Genomic DNA, 27302 nt, shown 5'->3' on the forward strand with positions numbered 1-27302 from the left:
TATAATCCATACTCAACTTCAACATATTGTCCACTATTCAGTCAAAACTTATGTCCACATTCAATCAAAAGGTCCTAGGCATGTGAAATAAAAATTCAGAATCAAAAAATATTGGGTTGGCCAAAAAGTTCAGGTTTCTGTAGGTGCTTATGAGAAAATCCAAGAATTTTTTGGCCAACCCAATATGACCCATAATCAAGAATTTTAAAAATCATTCAGTAGAAACAGACCACAAGGTGGCCTAAATGTTGAAATTAGCAACCAAAAGTTTTAAAGCAGCTGCTGTAATATGTTCAAGTACTAAAGTGGGAAAATGGCCATAGTGAGTGATCAGATGGAGAATATCAGCAGATAAAATTAAACTTTATAAAAAATTGAAATACTACTGTGGAAAAATTCAGTATCTGAAATGATATGATCAGTTCATCAGATGAGTTTAGATGGAGACTACAAAAGAAAGGGCTATGGAGCCTGAAGACGTAAATGCAAATTATACAAGAAATGCTGAGGAATTAAATCTTTCGCCCCTCCACCACTTCCCCTCTCCCCTTCCTCATAAAAATATCTTACAGGTTACTCAGATTGTTTCTCTTTCTACAATTAGATATATATTGAATTTACCTTTTGAAATGAACTTAAAAAAGGTTGAGCTTGTAGTTGTACATGCCGTTCTATATTTATGTCCTAAAAATTGTTTTCCTTTTTTTTTTTTTAGTTAATTGGGGTAGAATTGGGGTTTAATAACTGTAGAAATAAAGAAATATTGGGCTGTTTACAAGTATATTAATGGCTCATCTGTATAACTTTACAGCTTATGAAAATTATTTCGCTTGTTTAGTATTACTAGTAACTAATGTTTATCAGCTCTATATTGTGTCAGATATTGCACTTAATATTTTGCTTATGTCTTCTTTTATAATCTTCAAAACTATGAAATTGGCATTATTATCCATCTCTGTTTTCCAGGTGAAATTTGAGGTTTAGAGAGGCAAAGTGGTTGGCCTAAGGTCACACACCTACTAGTTCATTGAATTAGATACACGGTAATATCTGGTCTGATTCCAAATCCAATCCTCACCACCATACTTGACATTTCATGTTTTACAAACAAGATTTTGAAGCTTATTCAAGAATTGTTTGCTGTGGACTTACTGTGTCTACATACGGATTTGATGAATTAGTCTTGTTTCCTATCTTGAAGTTACTTGAGTCTAGGGACCTTGATGCTCCACAGACCAGGAGCATCAGCATCTCCTGGAAGCCTGTTAGAAGTTCAAGAATCTGATTTAACAAGTTCCCCAGATGATGTATATGTACATTCAATATTTATAAGCACTGGTCCTAAAGATATAGAATAACTTAATCAAATCAGAGTAGTCAGGTCTAGAGAGGCGTACACATCTGATTGTGAAAGGGTATCTTTAGACTGTACTAGGCTAGTTTTTCTCCTTCTGTTACTATATAGATACTATTTATCAGTCTGTGTACATTCTACCTATGATATGTAATAAAAACTTCTATGTTCTTTCAAAAGTTAAATGTTGCATTTTAGAAAATGTTTTGAGTTGAGTAGACTTCAGTTTAGTCGCTCAGTCATGTCCAACTCTTTGCAACCCCATTGGACTGCAGCACCCCAGGCCTCCCTGTCCATCACCAACTCCTGGAGTTTACTCAAACTCATGTCCATTGAGTCGGTGATGCCATCCAACCATCTCATCTTCTGTCCTCCCCTTCTCCTGCCATCAATCTTTCCCAGCATCAGGGTGTTTTCAATGAGCCAATTCTTTGCATCAGGTGGCCAAAGTACTGGAGTTTCAGCTTCAGCATCAGTCCTTCCAGTGAATATTCAGGGCTGATCTCCTTTAGGATGGACTGGTTGGATCTCCTTGCAGTCCAAGGGACTCTCAAGAGTCTTCTCCAACAACACAGTCCAAAAGCATCAATAATTCAGTGCTTCATTGTCTGACTTTCACATCCATACATGACTACTGGAAAAACCGTAGCTTTGACTAGGTGAACCTTTGTTGCCAAAGTAATGTCTCTACTTTTTAATATGCTGTCTAGGTTAGTCATAACTTTTTTTCCAAGGAGCAAGCATCTTTTAATTTCATGGCTGCAGTCACCATCTGCAGTGATTTTGGAGCTCAAAAAACTAAAGTCTGTCACTGTTTCCCCATATATTTGCCATGCAGTGATGAGACCAGATGCTATTTATATGAGATCAACCATGATAGATTTCATTTGGCTATTTCCGTTTTCTGTTACTTTTTCTGCTTTAACTGAGGTTAACTCTGTCAAAATGGGATAAGACTGATTCATATATTTGACGCTTTGTTGTTGTTTTTTGAAAGGATGCTAATTAGATTAATGAATCTTAGAAATAAAAACCTGATTTCCCCCTATCCCTTCCCACTTAGCCTAATGCCTCTTCCCTAACAATGAATTTGTCATTTTTTTAGATGTGGAAGTTGTGTGCTATGACTGGATTTCTCTTTGTTTACATGGCGCCCTTATGGACTAGCAGGGTCTGTTTTTTAAATATCTCCTAACCATCCAAAATTTAACAACATATACACATTCATGTATTAACACGCAAATGTGTATTCAAAATTTCACTTAGGAAGCACTGTTCCGTTACGCATGCATTGCCACTAACATAATAGATGTAGTAAAACACCTCCTAACTGTACAGCACTTCGTAGATTTAGGCAATAACTGAGGATGGAAAGTGAATTCCAGTAAGATTTTTACATAGACTTTTTAAATATTGTAATCCAAAATAGAAATATCTGTAATTTACATTTTTGTAAATATGCTAGACTGAGCATGACTTTGTTTTGGTTTTTTTGTTGTTTTTTACTAAAATGTAAATAGAGATGTTAACATATATGAAGAAATGGATGAGCCAGCTATTTTTGTGATGTAATCAAATACTTCAGCTTGATGTAGGTTCATCCTATATTCAAGATACTAACTTTAAAAGGAATGTGAAGATGAGGAGCTGGAAAGTTTGTATTATATCACATACCCAGACTGTCGTATGCCTCTGTTGTCCTTATCTGCAACATCTTTCTGAGAAATGACTACTTCTCTTAAAAAAGCCTAACCCTTTCCTATGAGCCTAAGAAATAATTAACAGAATTTAAAAGGCTTCCTTGAAGTGAGAGCTTCAAGCACTCAAAGATATTATATCAAGTAAGTACGAACTTTTTAAAAAGCTGAAAATAAGATTTACTTTCCAACCATAACATTATTAATCATATTTTAATTATCTTAGTCTCTAGATTTAGTAATAAAAACATTCACTCCTATCTTGAAGAACAATTGATAGAAATAAGAATGAATCAGATATTCTTCAGAACTTTAAAAGTGCATTTTATTTTTCAGCAAAAATGTCAAGGAAGTTAAGCTTGCCTACTGACCTAAAGCCTGACTTGGGTAAGTAAAATAAATGAAAATATGCAGTAGTTAAAATCTCTTTAATGGGAAAACAAAAAAGTCAGGAAATTTAAAATGACCATAAAATAGATTTTCACTGAAAATTAAGTTTAAAATGACTGTTTAAGGAATAATAGCCTTTGGATGCCATCTGTATATGATAAGATAATTATAAATTTAAGCAAACCAAAATAATCTATTTACTGAATCCTCTCATACTTTATATGTAAACAAAATTCAGTGTAAGATTAAAATTTCTGTGATTTTAGATTAATTTCTATTAGCCATCTGAAAACTCATCTTGAGCACTATGATTTATTAACTTATTTTTATGAGAATAATATTTTCAAAATATATGACTGGTTTTCTGTATTACAGTGAATCTCATGTCAAGAATCAGTATTACTTTTTGATAATAATAAGTTGGGAAGTATTTGTTTCTCTGTAGTACTTTATATACAACCTATCCATTAGGAAAGCAGAGTGAATATATCTCGCATATTCCTTTTGCTTTATATCCAGCTCCAAAACAGCTTCCTGATATTTCCAGAATAGGGAAAAATGACGTTTCAATAAAGATTCAAAGATTTCACATAGTACATATAAAGCAGATTTCTTTTAGAAATTTCTACTGCTTTTATTTAACTGGACGTGGATGATTCCACCCATGTTTGTCTTAGAAACTAGATTTGCTCCTTTGTATTTGCTCACCCACCTCATCTTCTCACTTGTAATTCTCTAGATTGCCTGACTATCTTTTTATGTATAATAGAGACTTAGATATTGGTCCATTTCACCTTACTGATTTTAGCATTTCCAAACCATAGTCTTATCTCAGTTGTGATAGAAAATGGGTTATTATGAGTAGGCATAATATCATCCACTGTCATCAGAAAGTTTCCGTTCCTGAACATAGGAAAGATAGTATGGTAGACCCCTGTAGTAAGTAACGCTGGTGTTAAGGGACCCAGAAAAAGTTCTAGAATGTAGTATAACATGTTTTGAGAAGAGGGTAATTCCCTTCACTATAAAAATGAAATACGCAATTTGAACACAAGTGTATCTGAAGTTAACCTTATGCATTTTCCCTCCTAACAAGAGTATCCAGAGTTTTGTTCAATCTGAGAGTCCCAGAATTTCAGTAATATTAAATACTATTAGTTTAATTTTTGTGACACTATGATTTTGTGTCATTTAGTATCTACAAATCTGAGAAAACACACGTAGGAGTACTTTTTTAAAATCAATAAAATATGATATCAATTTAAAAAGACTATTCACACTTAGGTACTATTTAAGTATTTTAATCAAAGTGTGTGCTCCGTACTTTTATAGATTTATCTTTCTTTATTCAGCTTATCTTTTACTGTGTGCCCATGTATTTCAATGCCCTAAGCTAATTGCAACTTCATTTAATACATGCATTGAAACAATACTTATATCACCTAAATAATTTCCCTTTAAGGTCATCATGCTACTGAACTATTTTTTGGTAGAGATTCTTAACTGGTAATTATTTTACACTGGGCAGAGGCTTCCCTTGTGGCTCAGCTGGTAAAGAATCCATCCACAATGCAGGAGACCTGAATTTGATCTCTGGGTTGGGTAGATCCCCTGGAGAAGGGAAAGGCTACCCACTCCAGTATTCTGGCCTCGAGAATTCCATGGACTATAGTCCATGGGGTCGCAAAGAGTCTGATGACAGCGACTTTCACTTTCCGAGTCACTGGGGGAAAACAAATATTATCAGTAGGCTCAAGCTGCGCAATGTTGCCGTGTAGTGGTAGTTACAGTTCCTGAACTGCTAAGATTCTAACTTGTTTTCAAACAGTTCCAGACACATAAAATAAGCAACTTAGTTCTGTAAGTTCAAAGTTGATTCTGATTCAGTTCATTTTCCCGTATTGATCTAGCTATAGGAGTTTCTTTGATAACCTAATTTTTATAGAGGTCATATAATAAAAATGCAGTTGTAGTTTATAAACTTTATATCATTAAATTAGTCTATTAAATTAAAATGTTTTATTGGCCTATGAATTAACATTTGAATTATAGATTGTTGTGAATCACCTATTGTAATTTTAATAGATAACAGTAAAAAGCTTTTATGCAGCTTAATTTTTATTGAAATTTACAATATCAGGTTTTCTTATATCACTGATTTACATGTATATCACTAAGTCCGAACTGATAATATAGGTCAGTATGTATGTTCACCTGGTATATGTCTGTTTTATTAAAATAACAAATATTTTAATCAAAAGAAAATTTTAAATTTCTGTTATTTTACTGTAATAACTGTAGAAATATGAAGAGTTAAGATCTGGCATCACTACCATATTACACTTACCCAATAGTGAGCTATCGCTTATAGAAGGTTGTTTTATTTATATTAACTAGTTCTTTTCTCCTGTGTCATAATCTGTAACAGGACACACAATCTCAGGCAAAAGAAGAGCATTTTTAGAAACTACAGTTAAAAATAATTCATGCTGCTGTCATAACTAGTGGCTTTATTGTTTTTGAGGCTAACTATAGTCAAAATTATGTTGTATATAATTATTTGGGGGGAGAATTTTTTTTTGACTTATGAATCTAAGTTTGACCATAAGAAGCTTTTGCGGAAGTGTACATAGGATTCAGTAATACCTTTTTTAATTCATGAAATACAGTTTCGAAGACTTGAACGTGTTTTTCATTTTTCGCAATATTATGAAGTCATTTCTTTCACAATAGCATTGAAAACATACAATTTGAGGAATGACTTATTAGATGTGAACAGTAGAAGCTACTGGAAAGTTTAATATATCCCAGTGGTGTAGCAGAAACACATTGCTCTAGATACTTTGACCTATAGGTCTGTCTTCAGCAAGTATCAGTTGACTACTTTCATATGCAAGGCACTATGCTAAATTCTGCAGGGAGTCAAAAGCCTTTGTTCTCAAGAAATTTTCAGTCACGTTAGAACAAGGCCCAAGACAAGTCAGAAATAAGTACAGAACAAATGTGCTACTAGTGCCATGGAGGAGATAAAAAGCTATCAAGATTCAAAAGAGAAAAACTATAGATGGTTTTAGCAATCAGGATAAACTTCATGAGGACGACAGCACCTGAGATGGAGAATAAACACCATCTAAGTAGGTAGAGAAAAGGCAAGGATAGCAATCAGAAAGAAGAGCATAGGCAAGTGCCAAGTATGTATGGAGAACACTGAATAGCTTGGTTTATTTCCCACAGTGAACTGAAGCAAGGCAGCACTGGCAGAAGGGGCCAGGATGGTAGGCTGAAGATGTTTTGTGGAGAATTTTATAAACCTGAGTAAAGGAACCATTGTGGATTTTTAAGGTAGAGGTGATAGAATTAAAAGTGTACTTTGTAAAATTTGAGTTGTGATAGAACAATGACAGAGTGAAGGTGGGGCGGTCTCTTGGGAATTGTAGATGAATGGTGATAAATGCCTGAAATAGGATCATGGAACTTGATCAGTAATGGAAAGAAGAAGATAGAAATATTAGAATAATGTAGGACTTGTCATCCCATCGAGACATGCAGTTGAAGTGAAAGGGAAGAACCAAAAATGCGACTCATGTCAAATGTTATTCCCGAGGAGAATGGGGTTGGCATTCTATATAAATAGTGCCATTAGAAGAATTTAGAGACTTGGGGAAATGGTGTGTTTTGATTTAATAGGAAAAAATTTAAATATAAATAGTGCCATAGGAAAAAATTTCATGAAGCATTTGGAAATGCATTCCAAGAGAGAAGAGGCCAGAGCTTGAAACAAACTTTAAGATTGGTCACAGAGAACAAGGTAACTGTAGACAAGAGAGGGTTTATTAGTAGAATTTATAAGTATCCCTGAATATACCTGGGATTGAGTTAAGAATGAGCCAGGTCCAGGTTAATGAAAAATGCCTAAGTTGAATGTTGATTCCAGTTAAAATAGCATTTAAGGAAAATAAAAGCTAAATTTTTATGGATTAAGGCTTTCATATGGACAGATTTGAAGAAGAAAGTCCATCATACGGTAAATTTGAAGGTAGAATCAGAGTACTTATAAATGCATTTTTTTAATCTAGGAAATTGAAAATACCCACTCTGCTGGTATTGCCTAATCGTGAACTATATTATACCAAAGGAAGAGGCAGCACATGAGAAAAGGTGGTGGTGGTGGTGTAGTCGCTAAGTCATATCCAACTTTTGTGACCCCAAGGACTGTAGCCTACCAGGCTCCTCTGTCCATGGGATTCTCCAGGCAAGAATAGTGGAGTGGGTTACCATTTCCTTCTCCAGGTTTCCATTTCCTTCTCCATGAGAAAAGGTAGTAATGACTAAAGTTGGAAAAGCAGCCAAGATACCAGCAGAGAGCTACACCGAAACTGCAGAGATCATGCATCCAAAAACCCCCTGGCTGCCCCCAGCTCAGTTCTCACAAGTGTGGATTTTTCCCTTTGTGTTTCATTTATGAGCAATGGGCAAAATTGTTAGCATAAAAGTACATTGTTTTTCTTTTCAGTTAAAATTAAAAATGCTTTAGATTTTTCTCTTTTTGCAGATTAACTATTTGATAAAATTTAAAACAAACTAAATGGACTGCCCTGGTGGTTCAGATGGTAAAGAATCCACCTGCAATGCGAGAGACTTGGGTTCAATCCCTGGGTTGAAAAGTATTCTGACCCGGAGAATTCCACGTACCATATGGTCCATGGGGTCGCAAAGAGTCGGATACAACTGAGTGACTTTCACTCACTCTTACCAAACTAAAAACGTGATTATTTTATAACTTGAGTAATCTCACAACATTTGAAATCATTTCAGACATAAAAGATAATTCCTTCAGCCGATCACGGAGCTCAAGTGTAACCAGCATTGATAAAGAATCCCGGGAAGCAATCTCTGCTCTTCATTTCTGTGAAACTTTTACTCGAAAGACAGATTCAGCCCCTTCCCCGTGTTTGTGGGTTGGTACTACACTGGGAACAGTGCTTGTCATCGCACTGAACCTTCCCCCGGGAGGAGAGCAAAGACTTCTTCAGCCAGTGATTGTGTCTCCGAGTGGTATGTATGCTCTGCTGCTGGACTACCCTTGAAAGTTTGCTTTACTATAATTTAATTGAAGCCTTGCTTTTCATCTTTGAATCAGTCTAAGAATTCTGAATGGAGATAGTTACAGTCTTTTGCTTTTAACTGAAGGAATTCATGGATTAAGATTCCAGAATATCATTTACTTATACAGCCATTCAAGTTTTGCATTTTTTTAAACATTAGGATCATGTCTAAGATGATTACTATGTAGAAAATGAAAACAAAATACTGTTGTTCTGTCTCATTCTAGGATACCTTGAAATAGTATGTTCTGTAAGCAAAAGGATAGTACATATGTAGGGAAAAAACTGAAAAGTTTTTTAAATATTGCACACTTAGCTATTTTTAATCTCTTAAGTGTGAAGTCTTAAGATCGTCTTTCTTCTTTGAAGAATTAGAAAAGGTAATTTAACAAAAAATTTTAAGAAGAAAAAATTTATACTCTTCCTATATTAAAAATGAGAGGGAAAAAAGCATGATTTTGCTCTCTAGCATATTCCTTGTTTATATATTATACATGTAGTATTTTAAATTTTCTAGTAGCCATATTAAAATGTAAAAGAAACAAGTGAAATTAATTTTAGTATAACAAATTTCATTTAGCCCAGTCTATGCAAAATGCTAAATCATTTTAGCATGTAATCAGTATTTTAATATTATTGAGTTATTTTATTATAATTTTACTGTGCTAAGCCTTCAAATCCAGCCTATATTTCACTCTTACAGCATGCCACAGTGTGGATGAGCCACAGTTCACATGGCTAGGCACTGGGCTGCCATATTGGACCTTGCAGCCCTAGATGCCGTCTACTTACATTCAACGATAGTACACTTGGCAGGTGTGGGTATGAGACCTAGTTCTAGACATCCCAGCATTTATCAGTCTTGTAACACTTATTGAGATCTTTTTCCAGATTCAGATACCATGCTTGAGGTTTGAATCCTGTCAGCGAGCCAGTATATAGTTTTGGTTCAGTATATATTCTACGTATTTTTGAGTGTCTAGTGTTTGTCAGAGTTGGAATAAACATATTTACTGTCTGGAGTAAAATACTTTTTATTTACTGAAATGGCAATTTTAGGTACTATATTGCGGTTAAAAGGGGCGATCCTGAGAATGGCGTTCCTGGATTCCACAGGCTGCTTAGTGCCACCTGCACATGAACCCTGGAAAGAACACAATGTCCCTGAAGAAAAGGATGAGAAAGAGAAATTGAAGAAAAGAAGACCTGTCTCTGTATCTCCCTCCTCCTCTCAGGAAATCAGTGAAAACCAGTATGCAGTAATATGCTCTGAAAAGCAAGCAAAAGTGATCTCATTGCCAAGCCAGAACTGTGCTTACAAGCAGAACATCACAGAGACCTCATTTGTGCTTCGTGGGGACATTGTGTCATTAAGTAACGGCATCTGCCTTGCCTGCTTCTGTGCCAATGGACACATCATGACTTTCAGGTAAGAGGTTTTTGTTTGTTTGTTTTTTAAACACAAATATAGCATTTCCTCCGGTCAGAACGTAATATTGCAGAATTGTATTCAGTTTGGAGAAGTGCTTTTAATTTGCTTACAGTCATATACACTGAGAATTTAGTTTCATTCAGTTACTTGTGAACAAGTACATGAGGAAAAGAAATCAGTTTTATCTCCCACTCAGGTATACTAAATCATGAGGTTTAGAAGGTCCCTGCCATTTTTACTTCCTGTAGTATTTGTTCAAGACTAAAGCCTTCCTGTCTGTTAATAAGTTTTTCATTGTATTCTCAAGTTTGCCGAGTTTAAGGCCTCTGCTGGATGTGTATTACTTGCCCCTTACCAACATGCGGATAGCCAGAACGTTCTGCTTCACCAACAACGGACAAGCCTTGTACCTTGTCTCACCTACAGAAATCCAGAGACTCACTTACAGTCAAGAAACCTGTGAGAATCTTCAGGTAAGTAACAAAACTATCACTATCATTTGTTCAGAGGTAAAATATTTTCTAAGGTCCCTTACATTGTCCATCCCTTCTACTCCATGAGAAAATTCAAAGCTTTTCTTGAGAACTTGAGAGCATATGCTTTGATACTGGTAATAAAGTGTCTTCATCAGATTCCTGTTATAAAAGGGACTCATCTCATCAATCCATATTTTTTCTCACCAGTGATGTCAAAGAAATACAAAATACTACATCTGTTTTATACCACTCTCCACACAGAATAAATATCTATTATATAGAAACAAAAGAAAAATCCTTTTTAAAGGCATATGTTGATGTGAAAATATATCTATTTTAGGACAAATTGTGTCATTCCTTTTAATATACTCTGTATTCAAAGGATATATACAGATTATCAGAAAAAATAAGATTTGATAATTTTCTTCTAAATATTTTTGTTGATCTATTTGTGAGAGATTATGAAATCTTTATAAAACTGTATCTTTAAAAGTATTGAGTGCTTTATGTGCTTGTATATTTGTGAGAAATGATCAGTTTAGCTTGAACTTTTTAAACAAAACTGCTCTTTAAATATTAGAGCTAAAATATTCATTGATATTTAGAGAAACCATTATCTAAGGGAACTTTATTGTGAAAGTTTTTAGTTAATTAGCCATATTTTACTGGTTTATAAATTTAAACTTGTGACTTATTTTTAGAATATGAGCTTTGGAGTCAAGAAGAATGAATTTAAGTCCTAGCTTTGCTAGTTACACAGTTATGTGACCTTAGACAAGTTAGTATGTCTGAACTTCATTATATTTAAAATGAGGATAGAAATAATATCTAATGTCATAGGATCTGTTATAAATTAAAGGAGACAGTACACATAAAGTTCTTACTAGCACAGTGCTCAGTAGAAAGTACGTGCTCTCACATGTTAGTAGTATTATTTCAGTAAGGTAGACTATACTAAAAACATACTCCTGATATTACAGACCTTGAGAGTGAAACAAAATTACAGTTATAACTGTACTACAATTAGAACTATATTCTGGTAGCTCAGCTGATAAAGAATCCACCTACAATGCAGGAGACCCCGGGTCAATTTCTGGGTCGGAGAGAGCCCCTGGAGAAGGAATAGGCTGTCTACTCCAGTATTCTTGGGCTTCCCTGGTGGCTCAGGAATCCACCTGCAATGCAGGAGACCTGGGTTCAATCCCTGGGTTGGGAAGATCCCCTGGAGGAGGGCATGGCAACCCACTCCAATATTCTTGCCTGGATAATCCCCAGGAACAGGGGAGCCTGGTAGGCTCCAGTCCATGGGGTTGCAAAGAATTGGACACAACTGAGTGCCTAAGCATGTATACTTAAAAGTTTAGTAGGAACATAGAAGATATAAAGACCAAAATTGAACTTCTAGAGATAAAAATCTACAGTGTTAGAGATGGAAAATATACTGGATGGAATTAACATCAGATTAGACATTAGAGAAGAAAAGATTAAGTAACTTGAAAGCATAGCAATAGAGAAAAACAATTGAGTGTTTATACTTGAAAAAATTATAGCACTAAAACATCTGTATTCAAAAAGACATGACATGTATGCTCTGTCATGTCCGACTCTGCGGAAAGAAGTTGTCCTCAAATCAGTGACTTCAGCTTCCACCTTAGAAACTGAAAAAGAAGAGCAAGTTAAACCCAAAGTAAACAGAAGAAAGAAAATAGTGAATATCCAAGTGGAAATTGATGAGACAGAAAATGTCAATGAAGTCAAAAACTTGATCTCTGAAACCAATAAAATTGATCTCAAGTCAAACTGATTGCGAAGAAAGAAGTATATCAAGAATGAGAGAAGTGACTTCTGTAGATTCTACAAATGCTAATTAAAATGGATAATAAGGAAATACTATGAACAGCTTTAGGCCAGTAAATTAAAAAAACTTAGGAAATGGGCAAATGTAGTGTGAGACACATATTACCAAAGTTCACTCAAGAAAAAAATAGATAACCCAGAGAATACTATAGGAAAATTGAAGTTAGAAACCTTGGACAAAGAAAATTGAGGCCTCAGTGGCTTCTTTTGTGAATTCTGTCAACATTTCAGGAAGAAATAGTACCAGTTCTATTTAAAACTCTCAAAAGTTAAAGAGTGGAAATGCTTCCCAACTTGTTAATGATATGTTCATAGAACATGTTACTAAAACCAATGATTTTAAAGTAAAGAAAATTACATATAGATCAATATTCTTTACAAATATAGGTGTTAAAATTCTAAGCAAAATTTTAGCAAATTGAACCTAACAGTATATCAGATGGATAATTCTGGTCATGATAATTCATCATAACCAAATAAGATTTATCCCAGGAATGTAGAGTTGACTTCACGTTTATAAATCTATCTATGGAATTCACATTAGTAAATTTAAAAAACAAGAAGCAGTTGATAAAATTCAACATCCATTCCTGATTAAAGAAAAGTCACACAAGGTATAAATGGGAACTTAAAAGGCATCTAGGAAAATCTACACCTGACATAATACTTAGTGTTAAGACAGTCCCGTGAATATTGGTGTTTTCATTTTCTTCAGCTATATACCCCGAAGTGGAATTGCTGGATCGTAAAGTAGTTCTAATTTTTTGGAGAACTTCTATGCAGTTTTCCATAGTGGCTGCACCAGTTCACATTCCTGCCAGCTGTGTGCTAAATTGCCATCAGCAGTTTCCTTCCCTCCACATCCTTACCAGCATTTGTTATTTGTGGACTTTTTGATGGTAGCCAAGATAAGGAAGAACCTAAGTGTCCCATCAGCAGATGAATGGATAAAGAAAATGTGATAGATAGATAGATATACACACACATATACATACATATGATGGAATACTACTTAGCCAAAATAAGAATGAAATTTTACCAGTTACCTATATAGACATGGAAGGTATTATGCTTAGTGAAATAAGTCAGAGAAAGGCATACAGTATATTATCACTTATATGTGAAATCTAAAAAATAAATATATATAATAAAACAGAAACAGACTCACACATGTAGAAAACTAACTAGGTGTTACCAGCGGGTAGAGGGCAAGAAAGAACAGCAATATAAGGGTAAGGGATTACAACTATGTATAAAATAAATAAGCTATAAGGATATATTGTACAGCATGGGGATTACAGCCCATATTTTATCATAACTTTATTTTTTTTAACTTTTATTTATTTATTTGGCTGCTTCAGGTCTTAGTTCTATCTTCATTGTAGTATGCAGGATCTTTAACTGCAGCATGTAGGATCTAGTTGCCTGACCAGGAATCAAACCCAGGCCCCCTGCATTGAGAGTACAGTCTTAGCTACTGGACCACCAGGAAAGGCCCAATTTCGTAATAAGTTTAAATGGAGTATGATCTATACAAATATTGAATCACTATGTTGTACATCTTAAAGTAATAAAAATAAGTCAACTAATAAAATATTACAGTTCAGTTTAAGAAAAAAGTGATAAAGCATATGCATTGACTCATTCGTGAAATTAGTTTCCTGTATTTTATCACTTGTTTATTAACACAAAGGAGATACAGTTGTCTAACATCAGACAAATATATTTGTTTCTGTACCTTCATATTTTAGATTAGTTTAAAAGTTCCAGACATTGTTTCAGATGTATTACTATTACTAGATGTAGAGAAATATCACAGGTAATAAAAATCTATTTAGATTTCACCATTGTTTATTAGTCATTAGTTAATTATCCTAAAGAATGTGTTTATCATAATTAAAATTTTTATTTAAATACAAATGAAAAGTATTTAAGATACTATTCAATGGTATTGAAATACATACCTTTTTAACATCAGTATTCCTCACCAAATCCTAATACTAACCATAGACTGTGCAGACTCTAAAAATGCCTAATTTTAAACTTCCTTTAAAGATATGTTCACAATGGTAATCTAAAGATAAATTACTTCATATTTTCTAATTTGTTTCATCTCCATGTGAAAGGAGGTTTTTCTATTTAATGTATACATCATTCAGTATCTAATCTTGGCATTTTGTGTTATCTTTAACTCATTAAAGATAATCTTCATTATCTTTACTGGTAGCATTCCTGAGAGGTAAGTATTAATATTACTTCTTTATCATATAGTTAAGGAAACCAGTTCTCTGAGAGACTGATTTGCCAAAGATCCCTCTGCATGTAGAAGCCAGAGGTGAGAATCAAACCCAGGTCCATGTGGTTCCAGTTTGTACTCCTCCCAGTACACTACAGTGACTCTTTTTTTTAATTTTTTTTCTTTTTTTTTACTTTGCAATACTGTGTTGGTTTTGCCATACATTGACATGAATCCACCACAGGTGTACATGAGTTCCCAACCCTGAACCCCCCTCCCACCACCCTCCGCATATCATCTCTCTGGGTCATTCCAGTGCACTAGCCCCAAGCATCCTGTATCCTGTATCGAACCTAGACTAGCGATTCATTTCTTACATGGTAGTATACATGTTTCAATGCCATTCTCCCAAATCATCCCACCCTCTCCCTCTCTCTCTGAGTCCAAAAGTCTGTTCTTTACATCTGTGTCTCTTTTGCTGTCTCACATACAGGGTTATCATTACCATCTTTCTAAATTCCATATATATGTGTTAATATACTGTATTGGTGTTTTTCTTTCTGGCTTACTTCACTCTGTATAATCGGCTCCAGTTTCATCCACCTCGTTAGAACTGGTTCAAATGTATTCTTTTTAATAGCTGAGTAATACTCCATTGTGTATATGTACCACAGCTTTCTTATCCATTCATCTGCTGATGGACATCTAGGTTGCTTCCACGTCCTGGCTATTATAAACAGTGCTGTGATGAATATTGGGGTACATGTGTCTCTTTCAATTCTGGTTTGCTCGGTGTGTATGCCCAGCAGTGGGATTGCTGGGTCATAAGGCAGTTCTATTTCCAGTTTTTTAAGGAATCGCCACACTGTTCTCTATAGTGGCTGTACTAGTTTGCATTCCCACCAACAGTATAAGAGGGTTCCCTTTTCTCCACACCCTCTCCAGCATTTATTGCTTGTAGACTTTTGGATCAGAGCCATTCTGACTGCTGTGAAATGGTACCTCATTGTGGTTTTGATTTGCATTTCTCTGATAATGAGTGATGTTGAGCATCTTTTCATGTGTTTGTTAGCCATCCATATGTCTTCTTTGGAGAAATGTCTATTTAGTTCTTTGGCCCATTTTTTGATTGGGTCGTTTATTTTTCTGGAATTAAGCTGCAGAAGTTGCTTGTATATTTTTGAGATTAGTTGTTTGTCAGTTGCTTCATTTGCTATTATTTTCTCCCATTCCAAAGTCTGTCTTTTCACCTTGCTTATAGTTTCCTTTGTTGTGCAGAAGCTTTTAATTATAATTAGATCCCATTTGTTTATTTTTGCTTTTATTTCCAGAATTCTGGGAGGTGGATCATAGAGGATCCTGCTGTGATTTATGTCTGAGAGTGTTTTGCCTATGTTCTCCTCTAGGAGTTTTATAGTTTCTGGTCTTACATTTAGATCTTTAATCCATTTTGAGTTTATTTTTGTGAATGGTGTTAGAAAGTGTTCTAGTTTCATTCTTTTACAAGTGGTTGACCAATTTTCCCAGCACCACTTGTTAAAGAGATTGTCTTTAATCCATTGTATATTCTTGCCTCCTTGGTCGAAGATAAGGTGTCCATAGGTGTGTGGATTTATCTCTGGGCTTTCTATTGTGTTCCATTGATCTATATTTCTGTCTTTGTGCCAGTACCATACTGTCTTGATGACTGTGGCTTTGTAGTAGAGCCTGAAGTCAGGCAGGTTGATTCCTCCAGTTCCATTCTTCTTTCTCAAGATTGCTTTGGTTATTCGAGGTTTTTTGTATTTCCATACAAATTGTGAAATTATTTGTTCTAGCTGTGTGAAAAATACCGCTGCTAGCTTGATAGGGATTACATTGAATCTGTAGATTGCCTTAGGTAGTGTACTCATTTTCACTGTATTGATTCTTCTGATCCATGAACATGGTGTATTTCTCCATCTATTAGTGTCCTCTTTGATTTCTTTCATCAGTGTTTTATAGTTTTCTATATATAGGTCTTTAGTTTCTTTAGGTAGATATATTCCCAAGTATTTTATTCTTTTCGTTGCAATGGTGAATGGAATTGTTTCCTTAATTTCTTTTTCTACTTTATCATTATTAGTGTATAGGAATGCAAGGGATTTCTGTGTGTTGATTTTATATCCCGCAACTTTACTATATTCATTGATTAGCTCTAATAATTTTCTGGTGGAGTCTTTAGGGTTTTCTATGTAGAGGATCATGTTATCTGCAAACAGAGTTTTACTTCTTCTTTTCCAATCTGGATTCCTTTTATTTCTTTTTCTGCTCTGATTGCTGTGGCCAAAACTTCCAGAACTGTGTTGAATAGTAGCGGTGAAAGTGGGCACCCTTGTCTTGTTCCTGACTTTAGGGGAAATGCTTTCAATTTTTCACCATTGAGGATAATGTTTGCTGTGGGTTTGTCATATATTTACAACTATAATCTCTGCATTTTAAATATCCTACTTTATACTTATAAAATTATGTGATCATTAAACAATAAGTAAATTAAGAAGAGTAAACCACAATTCTAAAGTGAGGTAAATTTGAAAGAGCATATTTTTATGCTGTGACTCTATATATGTCTTATTACTCTATGCTGTGACTCTATATATGTCTATATATGTCTTATTATTGATTTATCATAAAAGACACTCAAATGGTAGCTGTTTGCAGTTTGTTATATTGACTTAATAAATGCAGTTTAAATTATAATCTGCAGAGTATTGTATAAAAAATATTGGAAATATGTCTAAAATCACCTTTGTTATACAGGCAAATGTAAACGTGAATTAAATAATAGGTATTAGTATATTCTCTGGTGGATTTTAACAGGTTTGATTTATTGACTTTAGGGAGTTTTTCATTCTAGTTTTACTCCCCTTTATCGAAATCCAAAGGAAAGAAAATTTAAATGTAAAGCCTTCAGTCCACTTCAGCCTTATAAGTGAAACTCTGTGTTGTATATTGTTAACGTTATCTCCTTTCATTTATAATCTGGTTGGGGAGACAACATTAATATGGGTGTATCTGGGAATTCACTGGCAGTCAGTGGTTAAGACTCCATGCTCTCACTGCTGAGGGCCTGGCCTCAATCTCTGGTCAGGGAATTAAGATCCCACAAAACAAAAAATGAAAAAAAGGAATATGGATATATCTAAAAGTAAAATCTTGGGACATCCTTTATTAACTTGCTTAGCCCAGCCCTAAGAAAGAAACTAAAAATATATATATTTTTAGCTCGAACTATAATGTAATATCAGACAGAACTACCTGGAACCGATTATGTACTCGTCATTTCTATCATAGCTACTTCTATTTACTGGGCAGAAATGCAATCCCAAGCCTTACTATACTTTTATTTTGCTTTTAAAGCTTCCCAGAGTTGCCTTGTAAATAATATTGCTACCATCCTTCTTTTATAGAAACTTCTCTTCCCTCTTTATGTCTCATCTACAAAGTCAGTAAAATGTCAGCAGTTTTTCTTGTCTGCTGACTTACCTTTACCGTTTCTGAAGAATATTGACAAAAATTTCAGGAAAATCTGACAGTATAGAAAGAAGCCTTTCCATCTCTCAGCCAGATTTCTGGAATTCCAGGTGTATGTTGGCATAATTCTGTTCCCAGCATATGTTTATGAAAAAAGATGTGTGTCTTTCTAAACTACTAATTTTCTGACTCAGTTATCATTACACTAGACTTCAGTTTGCTAATATATTTTCTTATTTCTAATGTAAGAAGACTTAGTTATTAATACAGTTACCAATTCTTAATAATAAGAGTTATAGTTATATGAACATTTTATCATAAAGATTAGAATCTCCTTACAGTTTAAGCTTAAATCATCTTTGCTTAAAATGTGAAGAAAGTAATCTAGCCAAAGTAGCAAACAACAAGTTACTCTTAGTCAAGTTCATCTTAATTTACTGTTTGACCAAATCAGACTGTTCTAGATCTGATCATTTGAAATGTGCTCATTAATTGTGAACCTCAACAGCTAATGTTATAAGTCTTAGTTAAAGAGTTTACAGTGCTGGTTTTGTGATTATAGTTTCGTGTCCCTGAAACTTTAACAGTTACAATTTGCTTTGATTCTAAAGGAAATGTTGGGTGAACTCTTCACTCCTGTAGAAACACCTGAAGCACCAAACAGGGGATTCTTTAAAGGCTTGTTTGGAGGTGGTGCACAATCTCTCGATAGAGAAGAACTATGTAAGTTGATTTATTTAATTTGGATAATATATCTATAAAACAAACATTCAAGCCATGTAAATTTTTCTTACGTGTATAAATTTATGTTCACCTTTTTCCTCTCTGTCACGACAACTGATGGATCCATCTTTTAGCAAAATGCATAAAATTGTTTTCTGCCATATTCTAACTCAAATCAGGGGAATAGTTTACTCAGCAAATCAAAATCAGCATGGCTTCAGGCTAAAAAGGAATAAGCTTTAAGTGAGTAATTTGAAAACATTTTCTAACTTTTGTTAAATATGATCTTTATTATTATTTTAATTCTGTAATGGACTTTAGTTGATAACCTTAACTTTGAAAAAATTTTTACGTAAACATTTATTTTATCTTCTAAAACTTCCAGAACTACTGTCATTGCACTTAGAAGATTATTTAAAATGTAAAGTCTGGTTCGTGTACCATCTTCCATAGAATTGGCACAGATTGGAAGTTGGTCCTTGAATGAACTAGTAAATTGATGAATGTTTCACCTTTCTTTCAAATAGGAGCTATTAGCTATTCTTGAATTTTTATTTTCTTTTATTCTTTGTATTGTACTAGAATATTCTAAAATTTTATTTTTCTGTTCAGTTTACTAGAAAAACTGTAAGACTAAATATTAGCAAGTAAGAGTGTAGTAGTTTCATTTTAAAAATTTATCCTAATGATTGGTCAGTCATCTGGGTAATGAGGATTGTCAGTTTTAATTCATTTAAAAAATGAGGACTGCTCTTCAAGTCATGGGGGACTGATTATTTAGAATAACATTCTTACCAAAATTAATTGATCAAGCTGTACAAAATTCAATTTTTATAAACATCAGTGAGCTAATGATATAATGAAGACAGTATACATGGGGAAAGGTGGTAAGCATTGCAACCTGAGGCCACTTTTGCCCTGGAGTACTTTGCTACAGCAAGCTGCAGTTCTGAACTGTGTTAAGACCAGCCAGGTAGGCTCCCAGAATTGGCTAAGGTGGCAACCCTGATAAATAACGCTTCCTCTTTGAAAGGACCCCAAGGACCAAGGGCCATAGCTTAAGAGTAAAACTGATGTGAGCATATACACAAATAAATATTTAATGAAGCCCTTATCAACTCGCTGCCCCAAACTTTGTAACTTATTCTAAATTTTATTTGGGAATTCAAAAAGTCTCACCTTCTCTGTTTAACACTGTACTAGAGTCTTTAACCAGGGCATTTAGGCAAAAAGAGAGTATAGTTGGCATGCAGTTGGAATGGAAGGAATGAAACTGTCTCTCTTTGCAGATGACAGCCCTGCCTATAGAAAATCTTAAGGAAACCACACACACAGTGGTTCTAACTACTGGTGGTTAGGACTCAGCGCTTTCACTGCCATGGCCCTGGGCTCTCAATCCCTGGTTGGGGAACTAAGATCCTGCAAGCTGCACTGTGCAGCCAAAATAAATTTTTAATTAAAAAATAAAACACATTCTAGGCAATAAACAAGTTCAGCAAGCTTTTAGGATACAAGGTCCATATAAAGAGTCAATTGCATTTCTATACACTAGCAATAGACAAACCAAAAATTAAATTAAGAAAGGAGTTTTGTTTATCAAAAAGATGAAATACCAGAACATACACTAAAAAAATATCCTAAAAAATTCAAACATCATTTAAAGAATTAAGACATAAATAAATGGATTAATATCTACGTTCATGGATTGGAAAATTTAATATTGCTGAGACGGCAGTGCTCCCCATATTGATCTATATATTCAACACAATCCTTGTCAAAGTCCAAGCTGGTTTTTTGAAGAAAGAAATAAGCTGTTTCTAAGATTCATATGGAAATGGAAAGGATGCAAAATAGCCACACACATACACACACACAAAATTTTTTTAAGAAAAAAGATCTTAGTTACATTTTGATTTCCGGTGTTGTTGCAAATCAGGAATCAATCAAGATAGTGTGGTACAGGCATTCGGATGGATACATAGACCAATGGAAAAGAATTGAGAGTCCAGAAATAAGCCCATTCATGTATGGTCAGTTGATTTTCTACATGGATGCCAAGAAACTCCAATGCTGAAAGATTGGTCTTTTAACAGATGGTGTTGGGACAGTGGATATCCACATGCAAGAGAATCTGACTCACACCATACACAAAAATTAATAACTCAAAATGAATCAAAGACCTTAATGTAAGAGATAAAACTATAAAACTCTTAGAAGAAAACCTAAGTATAAATCTTTGCGACCTTAGATTACACAGTGGTTTCTCAGATATGACACCTAAATCAAAACCAACCAAAGAAAACAATAAATTGTGTTCTAAAATTAGAAGTCAGAAAACATAATGATATCTGTTGAGTCTAATAGCCAGAGTGTTAAAAAAAATTCTTAAATTTTTTTTATTCTTACTCAACAGTAAAAAGCCAAATAGTACAATTTTAAATGGGCAAAGGGTTTGAATAGACTTTTCTCCAAAGAAAACATACAAATTGCCAATAAACGCATGCAAAGATCCTCAATATCATTTGTCATTAGAGAAATGCAAGTCAAAACCACAATGAAATACCACTTCACAGGATGGTTGTATTCAGAAAGATGATCTTCTTAAGAATATGGAGAAATTGGAACCCTTACAAGTTGCTGGTGGAAATATAAAATAGTGTAACCTCTTTGGAATACTCCAGCAATTTCTCAAGAAGTTAAACATGAAATTACATGACCCAACAATTCCATTACTAAGTGTACACCCAAGAGAATTGAAAACATGTGTTCACACAAAAACTTGTGCAGATGTTCATAGCAGCATTATTCATAACAGCCAAAAAGTGGCAACAACTCAAATGCTCATCAACTGATGAATATATAAACAAAATGTTATATATCCATATCCATGCAATAGAATATTACTCGGTTATTGAAAAGGATGAAGTACTGCCACATGCTACCATATGATTGAATCTTGACATTAAGTGAAAGAAGCCAGACACAAAGGCCACACAGTGTGTGAATCATCTGTATGAAATGTTCAGAAGAGGAAAATTTATGGAGACAGAGGAGATTATTGATTGCCAAGGACTGAGATAAGGGGGAAACGGAAAGTGGCTGCTAATAATCATGCAGTTGTTTGGGTGGTTTGTTTTGAGAATGAAAATCCTTGATAATTAGTAGTTGTACAACCTGAATAAACTTCAAGTTACTGAATTGTTTAGGAGCAAATTTTATGGTATGAATTACATTTCTAAAGAAAGAAATGTATCTTAAAGTAAGAAGGAATCTGACATCAGTTTTTAACAGAATTTTAAAGACTTGCAGTCATGAGGTTGTTAGGTCATGAGGGTCTAGGTTGCGAAGGGAAAGGAAGCAATCAATTCCTGAGATCTGTTGAAGACAAACGTGATCTATTTGGTAAGCAACAAGATAAATGGATAGAAAGAAAGGAATGTGGTTATGTACACCTTTTGGAGACTGAAAAGAAATACTGAATAAATTCTACATTTTTCTTCTAAGCCGAAGCATAGTATTTCAAGTGTGAGGAAAGTACAGAGTGAATAAAACAAATACGTATATTTAAATCTGTGTCTTTGAATTTAAATATATTTAATTTATCTTTAATTTTTGGACACTTAAGAGTGATTTTTTTCACTGTTTTTAAAGTGGTATCAGTATACCCATCATCCATTCCAACAAATAATTGTCACTTTTTTTGCTCAAGTTCTAGTATATGAACTAGAATGAAATATTTATTAATATATGTTGTATTTCTATATACTTGAAAAGTATCTAAAAGTTCATTGTTAAAACAATCATAATAAAATACATAATAATTACAAAGTAAAATATAAAAATACTTCAGTTACATTGTCAGTCAAGTGTGTTTTAATGCTATCAGGAGATAGAATTTTCTATTAATTAAAGTTTTCATTTTCTGGGTTACTCTTTCATGTATCAAATCATTCAGTTGGAGAATCGTCCTCAGGAAAGGCTTCAAGGAGTCTTGCTCAGCACATCCCTGGCCCTGGTGGCATTGAAGGCGTAAAAGGAGCGGCATCTGGAGTTGTTGGTGAACTCGCACGAGCGAGGCTGGCACTGGACGAGAGAGGGCAGAAACTTAGCGACCTGGAAGAAAGAACAGCAGCTATGTTATCCAGTGCAGATTCATTCTCTAAACATGCTCATGAGGTATGTCTGTCAAACAGATACTTAAGCCAAAAAGCCTAGATAAAGCAAGTATGAAAATTATTGTATTTTTATATCTGTTGTATTTTGACACATAAATTTTCTTCTCATATCCTCAGTATGGTTGCAGATTCCTAAATTTTGCCACTAGAGGGAACCATTACAAGACTCTCAGTAGCCTTTGATCTCTTAACTGAAGTTTATGAATTTTGAAGGAACCTGCTCCCCCTTCAGGCTTTTTTTTAAACAAAACCAGTGGCTTTGCAGTAGTTACTTAGGGAATACAATAAAAACAAAGTTAATTTTCCTAAATTCCTCAGATTCTACTACTAACTTCTCCTAGAAAAGAAAATAATTTGTCTCTTGATTCTTTAGGTAGATTTAATCCAGTGAAGCGATACTAAATGTGTCTGTAGACCAGTTCATGCAGAGGAGTAGTGTGCATTTTTGCAGTGAATTCATCTTGATGAATGAGGAAGCTCTGGTGAAGGTTAGAAACAGACTGTGAAGTAAGGGAGCCCTAATTGGCCTCTTACAAATACACTTTGTTAGCCAGAATAACACCCTTGAAAAACTGAATTTAAAGTCTGTTAGGTGGAATGGCGGAGAACGCAATGGCACCCCAGTCCAGTACTCTTGCCTGGAAGATCCCATGGGCAGAGGAGCCTGGTAGGCTGCAGTCCATTGGGTCTCGAGTCAGACACGACTGAGCGACTTTACTTTCACTTTCCACTTTCATGCATTGGAGAAGGAAATGGCAACCCACTCCGGTGTTCTCGCCCAAAGAATCCCAGGGACGGGGGAGCCTGGCAGGCTCTGGGGTCACACAGAGTCGGACACGACTGAAGCGACTTAGCAGCAGCAGGTGGAATGGGGTACGTGTTTCTCATTTTGACAGCTCTGCAACTCGCTGATACTTCATACCGGGTTACTTCTCACATTTAGCTCCTAGCCTAGCCCTCAAAGACATTTTGCTTTTATTACCTGAAGACACCAAATTAAGGTTGTTTTTACATTTGAGTACCCAGTCTGTCAGTAATAGCTCTTCTTTAAATTTTAGGTCAAAAGCCATCTCTTCCTTGCTCAATAATGTTGACAGCTAGCATGTATGAAAGAGGTAACTTGGCCTAAGAGAGATTTTTCCAGGTTTTCAAAGAGATTTTTGTGAGTCCTTGTCTTAGGCCCACACACCTCAGATAAAGAAAGGCTAGTGCCTTCAAATCTAAGTCAAGACTTATGTTCACATAACAATGAACCTGACTGATCTCTAAGGCATGTAACATTTCAGCCAGCCTCAGAATCTATCTACAGTCTAAATATTTAGCCAAGAGCTCAATACCTAGCTGTTAGCTTTTCCCTTCTATCAAATGTTCCTCAGCCATATTTGAGAGTATAGAAAAGACAGTACATTGAGTTGGTTAAATCATGGGTTTTTGGGTTAGACTACATGGGTTCAAATCCCAGTTTCACCACTGTGTTATCTTGGCTAACCTCTTTAAGCCTTAGTTTCTTCATTTGTAAAACAGGAAGATTAACAATGCCCAGCACATAGAGTTGTTGTGAGGATCAAGCGAATCCATGCAGGGAAAGTACATGGCTCAGAGTCAGCTACTCAGCAAACTGTAGATGGCAGCAGGACTGGTCTCAGCCTTTCCTTCTGCAGGTTTTTTAAGCTTTATTTTTAATTCAGTTAAGAGAACTGAAAGTTACTTATTTTTTAAGTTATTAGCTTATGTCACCAAAGAATGCACTGAGCTAAAACTTACTTATATCATGTCTTTTAAGGAATGTGAGGACCTTCTAGGCTCGTTCTTCATAGTTATAGTCTTTTTTTCCTTGAAACAGAACAGTTCTTATTTCTTGCATTCAGTATGAATACTGAATATTAAAAACGGAAGAATGCTTCAGAATAATTTAATGTTTTAGAAAACTGTAGAAACCAGTTTATAAATGTTGTTATTCTGTTATTAATCTGTTGTTATTCTGTTGTTATTCTTAAACATTTTTTAAACATGTTTTTTTTCTCATTTTCTCCCCTTTAGATGATGTTGAAATACAAAGATAAGAAGTGGTACCAGTTCTGATAACCAGAAACCCAGCTAAAGTTCAACATCAGCCAGAAGGAAAAAGAATTTTCCTTTTTTATGTTATTGATTTCACTTTAGGAAAGTTAACAAGAAAGGGATGTTTGTCACTGGATACTGCTCTTTCCTAGCACAATCACGCCCTGTCTTACCTCAGTCGTGTGGCTTTAACTGAGGCGTGCTCACACACACTCAACGAGGAGTAGATGGTGCGGGCCAGCTATGAGCTGACAGTCTGGGAATTAGGATGGTGGTCACACGTTACAAATGAAGAAACAGAGGGATCTGAGGAGACGTGGCAGGGACTATTCCTGGATCATTCCTGGATTAAACTTTCATATGCCAACAGACTCCGTGCTGTCCTGTTTGCCATCAGTGTTTGACCTCTTTGAGGGAGAGGCAGTAAGTCAGAAGTCTCGAAGCCAAAAGAGTTATGTTTGTGTCATTGACTGAAGTATAAACTGCTGTCTTGGACTTTCCCTCCCTTCAACTGACTGGTCATCAGTATCAATAGTGAAAAAAAAAAACAACAAACCGTTTGTTACCATATCTTTAGACAGATAAGCTGAATGGTGGGCTTTAAATAATAAAAACATACACATAGTTGACTTGTGTATGGCTACTCTTGGATTCTTGTTATTGTATACTTGTGTTTAGTCCATATTTTGTCAAAAGCAAAACAAGGCGATACATCACTTTTCATTGAAAAGAAAAGTGTAGAGCATGACTGAACTGCTCATCATTCTGGGAGTTTCCATGTAGTGACTGTGCGATGTGGAAAGTGAGAGAAACCTCCATTGTGCCGAGGAGAATACTTCAGTGTCTCTTGCCATTGTGCTCATTAATTCAGCTAAAGGTGGATTTGACCAAAATACTTACTGGTTAAATTTGTGGAGATGTTGAAATCGGCTAAGTTTTTAATTTTGCTTGAATTTTTATAAAATGTTTAACCCAATGTACCTTTGCATTGTTTGATTAAAATTGCTTTAAAAAAATGTTTCATCATTCCAGTGAAATGTTCAGCTCTCTTTAAAATTAAAAAAAAAATACCCCTTTATTTGCTAACAGTTCCAGTACACTCAGGTGATGAGGCAATTAACTCTTAGCGCACATGCCATCGCATGGAATCAAAAGCATCCATTGTCAATAATTATCTAAGAGTCTAGTCTGACCTACAAAGTATTTTCTGTAGAAATATACTATAAATCTGTACGTGTCCTTTCAAGGTTTTGAAAAACCGAAAAGGAAAATATGTGCATTTTGGTAACTAAATTATGTCTGTATTGGAGTATAAAGGAAATGAGACCCATCAGTGGACAATAAATGACTGGTACTAAAACAGCACACACGGACAGAAAAGAGATAATGGGATAGACCTGGAAGCAGGTAAGCCCATCCTGCAGGCTCATCTGAGATTGTTACCGATCGTTCTGAAAGCGACAAAGGATGAATAATCTAGAAGCATTATACTTAATGAAATTTAAAATATTTTCTTCTACAAAAAAATAGTTTAAAACCATTTTCTTTTGTCGTTAAGAAATAATCAGAGCACAAATTGATGGTTGTTTTTCTATTCCATACAATCATTAAAGGTATATATAGAACACATTAATTTCACAAGTCTGTTTTGCATTTTTCCCTTACCATTTTCATTGATAAAGCTCTTATGTTTACATTTTATGACGTGCACTACGGGATATGAAAGTTTACATTAAAATTTACTTTGTCATTAGGGAGGGATTGAATATATGTGATAGAGATGATTGATCAAGCCAAAAGAAATATTTTTAAAATACAGTCATTTTCAAAAGTTTTTGAATTTGTAGGAAGACCTATGAGTAACATTTCTGTTTAGTTAATGCCAGCTTTATAATGAACATGTAGCAGTTTACAAATTGCTTAATTTGTATCATATATTATCTAATAAACCCATTGTTCCATAATATGTCACAGGAAGTTTTCAAAGGCCATTTTTTAAAGGTACAGTTTCGAGTCATCAGTAAAATCAGTAGTTAATGGATTTGAAGTTGAGAAGCACTAAGTAAAGTAATATACGTGAATGGTTGGTTCCCCATTCATGTGTAAGGGCATATTAGCTCCAATTATTTGATTTGCTATGTTGTTTTGTGTTAATTGTATATCAACTTAATTTTTATATCAACTGTCATTTTTCCTGTTGTATATAAAATGAACCAATCTTGTAATTATTTTCAAATAGAGAAGTAAATACATTTACCTGAGGTGGATTTTATAAGAAAACCTTGAATCAATATTTCGAGTTAT

At 34.6% G+C, this 27302-nt stretch overlaps 1 protein-coding gene across 1 annotated transcript in view; it reads left to right on the plus strand.

Annotated features, from left to right (window-relative positions):
• STXBP5 (syntaxin binding protein 5) overlaps positions 1 to 25906 on the plus strand; it is a 164775-nt gene extending 138869 nt beyond the window's left edge. Inside the window, exons 22-28 of the mRNA XM_052645571.1 lie at positions 3388 to 3438; positions 8257 to 8496; positions 9606 to 9975; positions 10286 to 10451; positions 18651 to 18762; positions 22718 to 22938; positions 24978 to 25906. Coding sequence (XP_052501531.1) covers positions 3388 to 3438; positions 8257 to 8496; positions 9606 to 9975; positions 10286 to 10451; positions 18651 to 18762; positions 22718 to 22938; positions 24978 to 25019 — 1202 coding nt within the window. The 3' untranslated portion in view covers positions 25020 to 25906. The remainder of the gene's footprint in view (positions 1 to 3387; positions 3439 to 8256; positions 8497 to 9605; positions 9976 to 10285; positions 10452 to 18650; positions 18763 to 22717; positions 22939 to 24977) is intronic.
• The last annotated feature ends 1396 nt before the right edge of the window (positions 25907 to 27302 follow it).

This window comes from Budorcas taxicolor, chromosome 9, assembly GCF_023091745.1.
Source record: "Budorcas taxicolor isolate Tak-1 chromosome 9, Takin1.1, whole genome shotgun sequence".
In the NCBI taxonomy this organism is placed as follows: Eukaryota; Metazoa; Chordata; class Mammalia; order Artiodactyla; family Bovidae; genus Budorcas; species Budorcas taxicolor.